This window comes from Bufo bufo, chromosome 3 (genome assembly GCF_905171765.1).
Source record: "Bufo bufo chromosome 3, aBufBuf1.1, whole genome shotgun sequence".
NCBI classification, from domain to species: domain Eukaryota; kingdom Metazoa; phylum Chordata; class Amphibia; order Anura; family Bufonidae; genus Bufo; species Bufo bufo.
Genome location: NC_053391.1, coordinates 186,726,129 through 186,739,571, shown reverse-complemented (window position 1 = coordinate 186,739,571; position 13,443 = coordinate 186,726,129). Strand labels below are relative to the sequence as shown.

The window sequence follows — 13,443 nt, the reverse complement described above, 5'->3', positions numbered from 1 at the left end:
TCGTGAGCAGGGCCCTTACTTCTGTTGTCTGGATTGTCATATTGGGCTTCATAGATTGTAAGTTCTTGTGAGTAGGGCCTTCCTTTCTATTGTCTAAATTGTCCTATTGGACTTCATAGATTGATAATTCTCATGAGCGTGGCCCTCACTCCTATTGTCTGGATTGTTGACTACTTTTCATTCTATAATGTCCACTTTGTGCATGTTCCCTCTGAATTGTAAAGTGCTGCGAAATATGCTGGCACTATATAAATAAAGATTATTATTATTTTTTATGGCTGCCATTATCTTTGTGTTTGTTTACATGCAATATATCCATAGATTATGAATATGTGCACATACACGTATTCCTCTTCTGTAGATGCTTACAGACACAATAGTCCCTGTAGCTGGTTCTGACATTTTGTCATAAATGTTAATAAGGCTACATTCCCATCTGCATCGGAAGCTCCATTCAGGCCCTTCGTCACAGAGTTCGTCAAAAATAGCGGAGAGAAAAGCCCTGCAGATTCCATTATAGTCAATGGGATGTGTTAGGCTCCATTCCTGTCAGTAATAAACCAGCGGTTCTGTTATTTTTGTTCTTCTGCTTCTAGAAAACCAGAAATAAATAAAGCTGATGTGAAAATGCCCTTACCTAACCGTTAAGTCCATCATCTCTATTTTTATGTAACACAATTAAAACAAGACTTATAATATACCATACATAACAGTTAAATCTCAGATAAAGACTTACCAATAGCCTTCTTTTGCCTTCAAAGTTTTCCAAGAATGTTGACAATGATCTTTTTGGGGCCTCTATAAATGTCTTTTTCACTGGTTTTATGTAAATCTCTTCGTCACCTTTCCCTATCTTCTTGTTCTTTTTCTTACGTTCTTCTTCTGGCTTAACTTTTTTATCGGATTTGTTTTTTTTATCAGTTTTTTCTTTCTTTGGAGGTTTCTCTGACTTGTCTGCTTTCTTCTTCTTCTTCTTATCAGTCTTCTCAGGTTTTTCCTCCTTTTTCTGCTCTTTTCCTTTTTTGGGTGGAATGCTGGCTTCTTCTATGGTCTCTTCGACCTGTGATGTTGTAGGTTTTCCAATGTCAAATTTATCATCATATTCATTAGTAAATGTTTTCTCAACCCCTTTCTTTTTAGATGTTTTAGTCTTTTGGGGTTTCCTTTGAGTTGGTACAACATCATGAGAACTGTGGTCTTTTCGATCGGTACGGTTATCCCCAAACCGCCCTGTGTTTTCTTTTGTATAATGCTCAGTAGTAGTTGTGGAAACAATGGGAACATCTGTTTGGGACTCATGGACCATTGGTTTGTTTGCTTTGCTTGTAGTAGCAAAGTGCTTTCCTGTCTGCACATGCTGTCTGTGTCTATGTTTATCAGTTCTCACAGGAAAATAGTGCTCCTCTGTTTCTGGACCTCGTGTTGTTACTTCAGCTTGTACTGGCGATCTGTAAGGCTCTGAAGTGGTAAAAGACTTAGTAGTCAATGGTTTTGGAGTTGTGGGAAGAACTGTTGTTGGCACTGTTGTTGGTGGCCTTGAAGCTGTAGTTAATATGCGTGTAGTGGCCTTTGTGGAAGGAGCAAGAGTTGTTATTTTAATTGTGGTTGAAGGTGCAGTGAAAGGTTTTCTTGTACTTTTAACCCTGGTTAACCTTGTAGGGACAACATTTCTTCTTGGTTCCTCCTTCTTAACTGAGACTTGAACAGTTTCACTGGTTGGTTTAGGCTTTGTAACTCTTGTATTACTACCCCCATTTGTTCCGCTACTACTGCTGCTACCACCACTCTCTCCTTCAGATACTTGCCCTTCCACTCCAGCTGCTTTACATTTTTGTACAAAACCTTTTTGCCTGAGTTTTTCTATTTTCCTAATTGGATTTTGATCAACAACTTCATACATTGCTTCTAAACGAACAGGATAAGGATACCGTTCCTCTACTTGCAAAGTCTTTTTAAGGAGAACCATACCAAATTTTCCTTTTTCTAGTTTTAAAGAAGCCATCATTTTTGGTACTATTGCTGGATCCACAGGCTGCTCTATGATATTTCCTTCATTTGTAATTCGTCTTATTTTCCCCCCTTCTTCTCCTGCCTCATGGAATATAACAATCTGTTGAATGTGTCTTTCAGCAAGTTCACAGTACACATCATTTTTCATAAGGCTCATCATGAGTCGATAATAGCCATCAGATGCATGAGGTGCAGAGATAATCCATACTCTGTTTTTCCCAGCAAAGCTTGCAAGAATATTAGGGGAACTTGCAGCAGATGGAAAACGTGCTGTTCTAGAGCGAGCAGATGTGCTGTCATCCTTCAACATCCTAGCTTGTGGTTGCCTCACACCAGTCCTTTGTGTGTTGGTCCTTTTAGCCTGAGTTTGGCCTTCATCTCTTTGCATAGATTGTAACAAGTTTCTTTTTATCAGACCCCTATTTACAGATTTATTTTGATTTCTAAGTAAATGGCCATGTTTTATATGGGAGGGTGGAGTTCTTCCACTGTGCGTTGGGCTGCTAGCTCCATTATCCCTTTGAGGTGCTTTTCTCTGAGATTGTTCAGAAGCACATATTAACCACACTGCCAGCAAGATTACTAGACGTAATATTAGAGTCCTTTTCATTGTGCTATTATCTGAAATAGATAGAAACAACAAGCTTGATAGTATATAGTAATGACCACTAGCTAATACAAAGAAAATTGTGGCATAGGTAAAAACAAAATAACACTGCCACATGGAATTCAAAGGTTCAGCAGGATGTTCTTGCATGTACATTTTATTACAGTCCTTCATATTAATTTTAGCCTCCAATGTTTTGTTTCTTTCTTAGAAATCCACATTCACAATTCATCAAGCTTTCCTTGTGCATAAAGGTCTTGGCAGGGTCTTGGCAGTGTGTGGAACACAAAAAATGACCCATCACCCAATTTTTTTTAGGGAGTTCCCTAAGGATGAGAGTGATAAGAACAACCCTAATTAACCATTGACCCCTTCACTGCCCTTGATCATCAGGGAATTTAAATTAGCCTTTTCACAACCCTAGACTAGCAAGGATTTTGAAACGATGAGAAAAATGGTTTGATGCCCATTCTATTAAACCAACCTTGAATCAAGGATCATACAGCAGAGCTCCCTAAATCTCCGCTTGCTAGACCTCTTATTATGACTTATGGGAGAAGTAAGAAATTGTAATGATGTGCTGAAACATGTTTTTCCATGCTTTGAGAGGATTTACTTTTTAAAGACTCTCAGCACTTTCAACCATGCTAAACTATTGACAGCCCTAGTAACGGACTGAGGAGAGCAGGACAAACATACATTGTGTGAGACTTTAATTATCAGGAGTGGTGTGAACATGAAGTTTTTTTCAGGCAGATTCTCCTCTTCACTGTGAAGGTCCCTGGGTTGCTTCACAGCCTTCCTCCTCATCTTCTTTGAGTTACAGCTATATCACCCAACCAGGACACCACTATAGTCACCACTCAGAGCAGCTGGTAAGGATTGTGAAAAAACTCAGATTACTTTACAGTTAAGACCTGCTCTGCATACTGGGAAGATGAGTATCTGGCAGAATACAATTTAATATTTACACTACTCCTGATAAAAAAAAGTTTATCAAAAGGCTTGTTTCTACTGCTCTCCCCATCCCCTGCTTTGTGCTGTCAGAAGTTTAGCATGGTGAAAAGTGCTGACAGACTCCCTTTAAGTGTAAACATAGTACGCTGTGGACTATATTATGTTTCACTATATGTTGCATTAAAGGTGATTTTGAGGTTTTTTAACTATACAAGAAATATCAAAATCATTTTGCTCAATATTTGACTTATAAATTATGATAATGAATTCCTTCTTCATGATTCACTGCTAACAACTATTTTTTATGCCAATATACTGTAACATTCTATTTCTAACAGGGCAATGACCAGAACATAGTTGGTTTTCCAGTGGATCCAATGAATGCTGATCCCATTTACTTATAATGAGATTTGGCAGGTGCCCAACAGATTTCCGGGGCGTTTAATGGCAAGAAAAGCACTGAAGTCTACACTATTCTTATTGTTAAAGGGAACCTGTCATCAACTTTATGCTGACTTCACTGAGGGCAGCATAAAATAGTGACAGAAATGTTGATTTCAGCGGTGTGTCACTCATGAGCTAAAAGTAGGTGGTTGCTGAGAACCAGCATCATAATCGTTGCAGCCCAGGCCTTGAAAAGAGTCAAATCTACCTGAGAAGAGTCCTGGTTATTCATAATCTCCTGCACTCTCACCCATCTGCTGATGATTGGCAGTTCTCTCCTAGAGAATAAGGGTGACAACTAGGTAGAAGACTGTCAGTCATCAGCAGGTGGGCAGGGAGAGCAGGAATTTATTAATAACCATGACTCTTCTCAGGTGGCCGTGACTCTTTTCTAGGCCTGGGCTGCAATGATTGTTATGTCGGTTCTCGGCAACCTTTTGTTTTTTTACAGCTGAAATCAACTCACCTGTCTCTACTTTATGCTGCCATTAGTATGGACATCATAGAGTTGATGACACGTTCCCTTTAAAAACACTGGAACCCTGTTGAAGTGGAAGTTGACCTTATTATGTATATTTGCAGTATGGTTTGGTTTGAAAAACATGATACAAGAGTTGACAGATCCTGTTAATTTCATGGGACTCTGAGAGCTCCATCTGGTGCCTCATGAAAAGGATTTATTTTACAAAATCTACTATAATCTGCATTTTTTATAATATTTATGACAATATGTATTGCACAAACTGATGCCAAGTTCCTACTTTGCTTTCCAAAAGGCTGCCATAGCAGTTACATTTCGCCATGCTTTTCCAGATTCACCAGAATTAAAAACATTTGACTAATGTGAGACCTGCTGGCAATTTTTCATAATCTGACAAATAAGCATCACCATGAACAACCCTGACAGTATATGGAAAGAAGTGGAAGTGCTGGGTGCCATAGCTACTGTCCTGCTAAAAATCACGTATGGATGCTGTTGATGCCACCTTCAGAGCAGCATTGGGGATACGAATGTATTTTAAGAAGTACTCTAATTTTTAAAAGGATCACAGGGATTATGATCAGCGGTCTGTAATAGAGTAAGACCTGCTGAGTAGATGACCATGCATACAGTGATAGCTCATAATCACTAAGTCATACTGTCCACAGAATTTCTAAGCCTGGAATGAGCAGAGATTCACTTTCTAAAATTGAAAGTTATTCAGAATCCTTCCAGCTCTTCCTGTTCAGTGTCTGAAAATAGGGCAGCATGTGTAGTATCCCTTTAATGGGACACTACCATCAAAAACTTTTATCACATATTAACAGCCTATGTCTTAATATTCTATGTATTTATTATACAAAAAATGGGGGTGATTAAAATGTTTATAGTATATATATATATATATATATATATATATATAGATATATATATAGATAGATAAATATATATATACACATACATTTTTTGTTCGTTTTTTTAATGTTTTGGTAGTCAGTCTAGGAGGCTACTGTGTTTACAAATTTTATTGTAATTCAATATTACCATACTGCATACAGCAGCATAGTAATATGTGAATTGCTGATTTCTTATGTTGGTCTGCCACCTACTGGCCAACATAAGAATTGTAGCTCTAATACACTGGGTCTCTTCAGAGAGACCCTGCCTATTAGAGCAAATTGAATTGCCGGCATCCCCTTTCACTGCACGGAAATGCCAGTAAGCTTCCAGGATTTTCACTATTTAGATGCCGTGATCTCACTTGATCACAGCATCAAAAGGCTGTAATGACCGCAATTGGCATTATTGCCGGTCGCAGTCATTAGCTCCGGGCCTCTGCTGTTTGAAACAGCAGAGACCTGCCGGCTATGGTGTCCGCTGCACATGTGAGCGGGCGCCATGTTTACATATGGCTCCAGCGCCGTACATGTACGGTGCTGGAGCAGTATGTAAAGGTTTAACTGCCTCCTTTGTTTGGACTTTTAGCATGGCAAACAGCCTCCCTTGATTCTTTCAGTGAGACCATTCCCTCCAACCAGAGAGGGAATGTGGGGATGATTGACTCAACTAGAGCATCTCACATTACACTCAGTAGTACAATGCTGTGGGCATCTTTGTCTAGGCCTATCAAGAGAACAATAAAACTATTATACTGTTATCGGAATTTTACATCTACTGCTGTATTTTCCGCTTTATAAAACGCACAGCATCAGGAGGTCGTGTGCACACTATGACCTGACACTGCTCTCAGTCGGGTCACAGTGCAGTGTGGGCCCAGAGTAGACCAGGGAGCGTGACTGCAGCAGAGACCGCCGGACCTGGAGAGTAGCGGCGGAGCAGGAGAGATAAGTAATTTTATTTTATTTTTTTCTGATGGGCACCTGATATGAGCTCTGATGGGAATCTGATCTAATATGGGGGTCTAATTTGAAGTCTGACACGTGGGGTCTAATCTGATATGGGGGTCTGATCTGAGGTCCGATGTGGGGGTCTGATCTGAGGTTTGCTATGGAGGGCTAATCTGAGGTCTGATATGTGAGGTTTGATATGGGGGTCTGATCTGAAGTCTGATTTGGGGGACTGATCTGAAGTCTGATTTAGGGGACTGATCTGAAGTCTGATGAAGACTGAGGGTGTTTATAATTATAAAGATTGAGGGTCTGTTCTGAGGTCTAATGAAAAGTATATTTTTTCTTATTTCCCACCTCTAAAATCTAGATGTGTCTTATCATCAAAAGTGTCTTATAAAGCGAAACATACGGTATTATACTATTCCCTCCCAGCAGCAGTTATTTGACAATGGATTAAATATGTATACAAGAGATTTATCTCTCTGGACTACTACAGACGGAAAATATTTGGTATTTATTTTTCAATAGTATAGTACTGCCAAAATGAAAAGCATCCAAAAACTGTAAAAAAAAAATGTTTTCTATAAATATTGAGCTTTAAGAAAAATACCCCTTTCTGACAGGTGTACTTTAAAGCTACTTCAAAGTAGACAATCACTTTACATACTTTTCTCTGCTTCTCATTTTCCTTAAAGGAGGTTTCTGATATTCCCCAAAAAACAACAAAAGGGGTCATTTATTTACAGAAATCCGTCTAAATTAGGCATATTTCATTGTGACGCAATCTGCGACTTTTCCCTGCTCATGCCAGGTCTACAAAAGTGGGCATGGCGTGGGCGGGAAAGGGGATGGGCCAGTAGGCCTGTCTCATTCATTATTTTCTACGCCTGTTTTAGGAGTAGAAAATTGTCTAAATCTACGCCAGCAAGGGAGCTGGCGCAGATTTAGAAGCAGCGGTGGATCCGCAGGCGCCTCTACATAACTTTGGCGGATCCACCGCCAGTGCAGGGCCTTATTAAGACCGGCATCTAAAACGCTGGTCTTAATAAGTAACCCCCTTAGTCTTTTACACAGTGTATATAACGACAAAATACAAATAATTTTCTTTAGAAGTATCCATCCCACCTTTCTCCCCCCCCAAAATATTTATTTATTTATTTAACCTCTGCTCTTTTTATGCTTAGGAGTCATGTGGGTGGTCCTGCTCAATGAATATCTGTCATCTCATCACTAATTATTGATAGGGCCAAATGTATGACTCCTAAACTCAGCACGAACAGAGATTAGAATAATTTAATTAACGGTAATTAAATTAATAAATGTTCCAATAACATATATATAAATCTGCTCAGCTCCTCTTGCTCTATAACATGCTGCCTGCAGATTACAATGCATTTTCATGGTGACAGATCACCATTAAGCTATGTACTGCATATAAAGTCGAATACACACCAGAACAACTTGATCTTATGGACAGCACATGACCAGTACTCTTTACCTTTTACCTATAGATGTTAAAGAGTTTTTCCGGTGGCAAAAAATAGTTTATTATTTATTACGTATACCAGAATTGAATTTATTAATATACCTTACTTATCAACTGTGCTCGCATCATATTATTTCACACCTTCTCTCCTGGTCCCAGTTTCTTCCAGTATGTTTTATTCTTATATACACTAGATAGGTACTAAACTAAATATGCAATTTAAATCTGACATACATGCTTTTTGCACCACATTTATTATGCGGTCTGCACACTTTTTGTACCTCACTTGATGAAGAGTGTGGCTTATCTGGTAGAGGATGTGACTTAAGCCTAAAAAAATTTTGCAACATTTTGGCACAGAGTGAGCTAATCAATGGTTGTATAAGGCTAAATTTTTCATACAGCATGTGTGACTTTGGCAGATATTAAGACCAGTCCAACTTGATGCTGTCTAAATTATATAATTTGTGACAGGATTAGTAAAAGTACCCTACTGTGTCAATGCTGTGCTGGAAGGATGTTGGCTCAGTTCAATAGCTAATCCACCCTCTCTGCATCAGGCCAGATGGAGAAGGGAGTTAGCTTAGCTATTAAAATGAGGCAGCCAGCCAGCCCCCTACTGCATCACGGACACAGCCTTCATTGGAACAAATGCGGAAATGGGGGTGCCAGAGGTAGGGTAGGGACCTGAAATAGCAAGACCTGAGCATAGGTGATAAATAGTATTAGTAAGTATATATTTTATGATTCATAAACCATAAACAGTGGGGCAGATTTACTAATCCTGTTAGCAATGTAATCAGCATAAACTTAGATAGGCAGTTATCTAACAACCCAAATTTTGGCGCACATTGCATCTAAAGCAATGCCTCTTGTTAAGCTAGAAAACTAGAGTAGGCAGGTTAGGCACAGTGGATTATTGTTTTGGAACATATGCTTGCTAAATAGGTCTATAATTTGGTACCACATTATGTGCCAGAAATGTACCAGATTTGAGTGCATTTTACAACAAGGTCTAAGCGAAATCACATTCTTAAATTTGCCCCAATAATTTTTTCCTGTTGAACAACCTCTTTAATTTATGCACTGGTCTTGGCAACTAAATCAGGGATTAGTCCATGTATTAAGCAAACTGATGAGCTGATGACAATATGATGAGCTGCTTCATAGTGCATAATGAACGAATAGTCATAAAATAGCATTGACGGTGTCCTCGCTACGGTGCCATGCCAGCCTCCTTGGCACTGGTCAATTATTTCCAAAACCTGGAGTCACTACACAATGCCATAAAAAAGAAACCTGATCCTAAACTTCTTATTAAATTACTGAATCCGTAAATAATCAGCTAATCAAATGATATTTACCCCTTAAGTGCCTCCCTAGCCACCGGTTGTCTGCTGTTTCAAACAGCAGAGGCCTGGGCTAATATCTGTGACCGGCGATAACATCGATCGCAGACATTTAAACCTAGATATGTCCTGACCAATGCTAATATTTTGAGCTCATACTTAGTCAGTTAGACAAATAATAAAATAGGTTGATGTCTATGACATTTGCCTAGGACTGCCTTAAAACAGGCCAACAATTTGTGATTGATGGAGATTAAATGCTAGAAAATCAGCGGTAGTGAAAGTTTTACAGTCTCACAGAAAAATGTATGCTGTGGTGGGTATAGCAGTAACTCCTCGATCAAGAATAGGCCATTGGTGTTAAAGGGGTTGTGCAGTAGCATAATATTGATGACCTATATTCAGGATAACTCATCAATATCAGATCAACGGGCGTCGGACTCCTGACACGCCAGCTGTTTGAAGGGGTCATGACACTCATGCGAGAGCTGCATCCTCTTCAAAGTTTACCTGCAAACCTTCTCCTTTGTAGCGTTGGTGCAGTGTAATTACAACTGCTCATTCCATTGACTTGTCCATTCACCCATTCATAGGACCTATCCTGAGAATATTATGCCACTGCGCAACCCCTTTAAATCCTTAAGAAACCACATTAAGTAATGCGAGTCAAGTCCATACTAGAGAGAAAGAGAGACACACAGTTTGCTATAGAAACAAGTTAAAGGCTATATGCAGTAGTTTGCACACAAAGATTAGGGCACTTGTAGCAAAAATCATAATTCCCTCCATTATAGTGCTGCCACCCAAAACAGTCCTACATTTTCTCATGACTCACTGGTCAATTACCCACCCATTTTATTTAGGAACAATGCAGTTCCTCTGTAGAGGGAAGTCCTCCAGGGTAAAGAGGATTGGGGCACCCAAGATTGGGCCACCATTCCCCAAGGGCCCTTAGCAGCTGCTTATTTAATAGCTACACAGAGGTAACTAGGAGCAGCACACTATATTTGCATGGTCTGCTCTCCTAAATGTAGATGCCCAACTGCATAGATAGGTTCAGAGTATGTCCTGCCTGACTGAGAGCACCTTGGTGCTGGTAGGGGGGTACAGAGTAGTTTTGATCAAAATATATTGGCTGAGAATCTTAGATTTTAAGATAATTTTTGCATCTATTGTGCATTATTTTCTGTGATTTTTCTTTTATAAATGCATGCATATTCACATATTCGTTTATTGCATTGTGCAGGATGTTTTGTATCTTTTTCTGCAATTTTTGATTAGCTACACCCTTGCCATGCAAGCTGAGACAGAGTAAAACTGGGACAGCCTGTCTATTGTCCTACTATTAGTGCCATGAGGTATTTAAGCAAGGCTACATTGTTGTAGACACATCGCATGTCGCCTGTAGGATAAGCCACAACGATTTTGCTACGTCAGTTTGTGATGTTGCGTATGTTACCATTTAGCTCAAGCCTTGCTAAAAGCTCTAATATAAGCTAAGAGAAGATGTAAACTCATTGTACTCAGATATAATTTGTGACTGTCTCTTCCAGTCATGCTATGTGCCCAAAAAGGTAATGTATCCCCTCTCTCAAATGTAATATCTATCCTACTATAAATCTTACTATCTATCTTTTGATCTGTCTATCTCTATCCATATTCTGTTTATCTATCTATCTATCTATCTATCTATCTATCTATCTATCTATCTATCTATCTATCTATCTATCTATCTATCTATCTATCTATCTATCCTCCAGGTAATGCAGTTGCTTTAAATATAGATGAGAACATTTTTATTACCTCCCTAGATATAACTTCCTACTGAGTTATGTAGGTCTCAACCCTCCCCCAACATTTCTTCGTACAGCTGAACTTTTGGTTTCCTGAAATCTTTTGGTAGTCTGTTTTGGCTCTTTGAACACATGCTTCAATGTTACTCCCTAAGTTCATGTACTCAGCTGTATCAATATAGTTCAACATGGAAATTGTTTGCTGCTTCTTGGGGACATTTAGAACTTTAGGACCCTCAGTACTTTCCTCAAAGGGTTAAACCTTTCTCTGAGTAACACATTGTGAGTAAAGTCAACCCTACTGGTGGGAAAATGCAGCAGAAACCGCAGCAAACTCACCAAAACTTTTCTGTAAAACTGAATAATCATTCACAATCTACTAGATAAAGTTAGTGATTTTATACTATATGCAGTAATATGTAAAGCGATCATGTTAACAACGTTTTTCCAGAGCTTTCTACAATTTTCTAGAGCCACAGCGTAGGGCAGAAACACATACCTAACTCCAGAAATCATTTATGCATTTATGTACATTGTATGGTGATTCTGGTCAGTATGGATAATGTGGGGGGTTAGAGTATAGAGGGGACATTGCAAGACATAGGGACAACTTAGCTATTACCTTATATCTTCTGCTAAAATTTACACCTCCATTTCTATGTGTTGATGGAATCGGTTGTCCTCTTAAAGCATCATCCTGTTCAGATGTTCGTAGTTTTCTTCCTCATTTTCTTCTCCTTGGTCCTTTGTTTGAGGGGGGAATAAGTGTGGATTGATAGACGTACACTCCTGACTGAAGGAAATGACACAACTTTTTCTTTGACCAGTGTTTATTCTTCTCCTCGACTCCTGTTTCCTGTGCACTTTTAATATTGAGTTTCAGGGAGAAGAGTTTAGAGAGGAAACATCTACTCCAACGTAAAACACATTCACACAAGATCTGTAGTCTCTGCAAGCCAGAGAAAAAATCTGGGAAGAATTTAACTGATCAGCAGAACACCGCCTCCTGCCCAATGGAAGTAATGAGGGAGGGCTGAGGACTGAGATTTACTTATGGGACTGAAACATTACACATCATCAGAAAGTAAGAAATGATGCCAGCTACATAGTCTACATCACACAGGTCTACTGGATCTGTTGGACAGTTAACATTTAAACAATTTTGATAAATTCACAGAGAAGTAGAACATTATAAATTATATAGTATTAATTAAAAAAAAGAAAAGAAAAAAACACTCATTTTCTGATTTCCTGCATTCATTCCTTCTATCCATCCTATCCTTTCATCAGTTCATCCTTCGTTCCTTCTTTCCTTCCTTTGTCCATACGACCTTCCCTCTTTCCATCCTTCCTTTCCTCTGTCTGCCCTTCCTTTTAACTGTCCATCCTTCCTTCATTATTTCCATACTTCTTTCCCTCCATCCATCCATCCATCCTTCCTTCCTTCCCTCTGTTCATCCTTCTATTCGTCTGTCCTTCCATCCTTTCTTTTATCCATCCTTCCTTCTGTCCATCCTTCTTCAATCCTTCCTTCTATTCAACCTTACTTTCTTTTATCCTTCTTTCTATACTTCTTTCTTTACTTCTTACTATACATCTTTCTTTCCTTCCTTCTTTCCTTCCTGCTTTCCTTCCTTCACATATGACAGTTATGCAGTATTTTTTGTGTTTTTGCTTTTCAGATTGGGTCAAAAAATATATTCCTTACACTTTTTATTTTTAATATGAATTCCCAAGTATATTACCTCCCCAACTCACCAAAAAACAAACAAACAATAAGTTTACTTTGTTATCCTTGTTGTCAGCTTTGTCCATGTTGTGTGTGTGTGTGGGGGCACTCTATTTCTAGCCCTGTTTGTGTGAGCACCCTATAGTAGGCATAGCATATGAGGGCACTCTCTGGTACCGCATATGGGGACAATGTCTGAATGGCCCTGTATATATTAGAGCGCTCATTCAATGGCATTAATTACAGGCACAGCATATGGGAGCACCTGCCAGGCACTATCTATGGACACACCTAGTGATGGGCGAACATCGGCCGGGACGGTTCGCGATTAAATGTTCGCGAAACGGCGGGTTCGCGGCGGGCCCCATTGACTTTAATGGCAGGTGAACCTGAAAAACCTTCAGGTCATATTTGCAGCCACCAAATACTTACTAGAAGTGTACGAATAGTCCCACAACATGGACAGTGACATACCAGAGGGGGATCATTTGCAAACATTCCCACAAAAAAATGTATTTTAATCAGGGGCCATTTTTATGCGTCTTAAAGGGAAACTCTCAAAAATGTGCCCTGCTGGAGCCTAGAAAATTTTTATTTTAGGTGACGGGAGTACAGGCCCCAAAAATTAGGCATTCACCTGACAGAAAAGTATTTGTGATTATGTGGCTGGAGGTACATTAGGCGATCACTGGATAAAATTTTTACTGTAGGCCACTGGAGTAGAGGCCCGAAAAATT

The 13,443-nt window shown here is 39.3% G+C and overlaps 1 protein-coding gene across 1 annotated transcript in view; it reads right to left on the bottom strand.

The window, feature by feature from the left end:
• Positions 1-11,931, bottom strand: part of CCDC80 (coiled-coil domain containing 80) — a 130,119-nt gene extending 118,188 nt beyond the window's left edge. The window contains exons 1-2 of the mRNA XM_040423822.1: positions 11,600-11,931; positions 737-2,631 (exon numbers count right to left, since the gene is read on the bottom strand). Coding sequence (XP_040279756.1) covers positions 737-2,620 — 1,884 coding nt within the window. The 5' untranslated portion in view covers positions 2,621-2,631; positions 11,600-11,931. The remainder of the gene's footprint in view (positions 1-736; positions 2,632-11,599) is intronic.
• Positions 11,932-13,443: the final 1,512 nt, after the last annotated feature.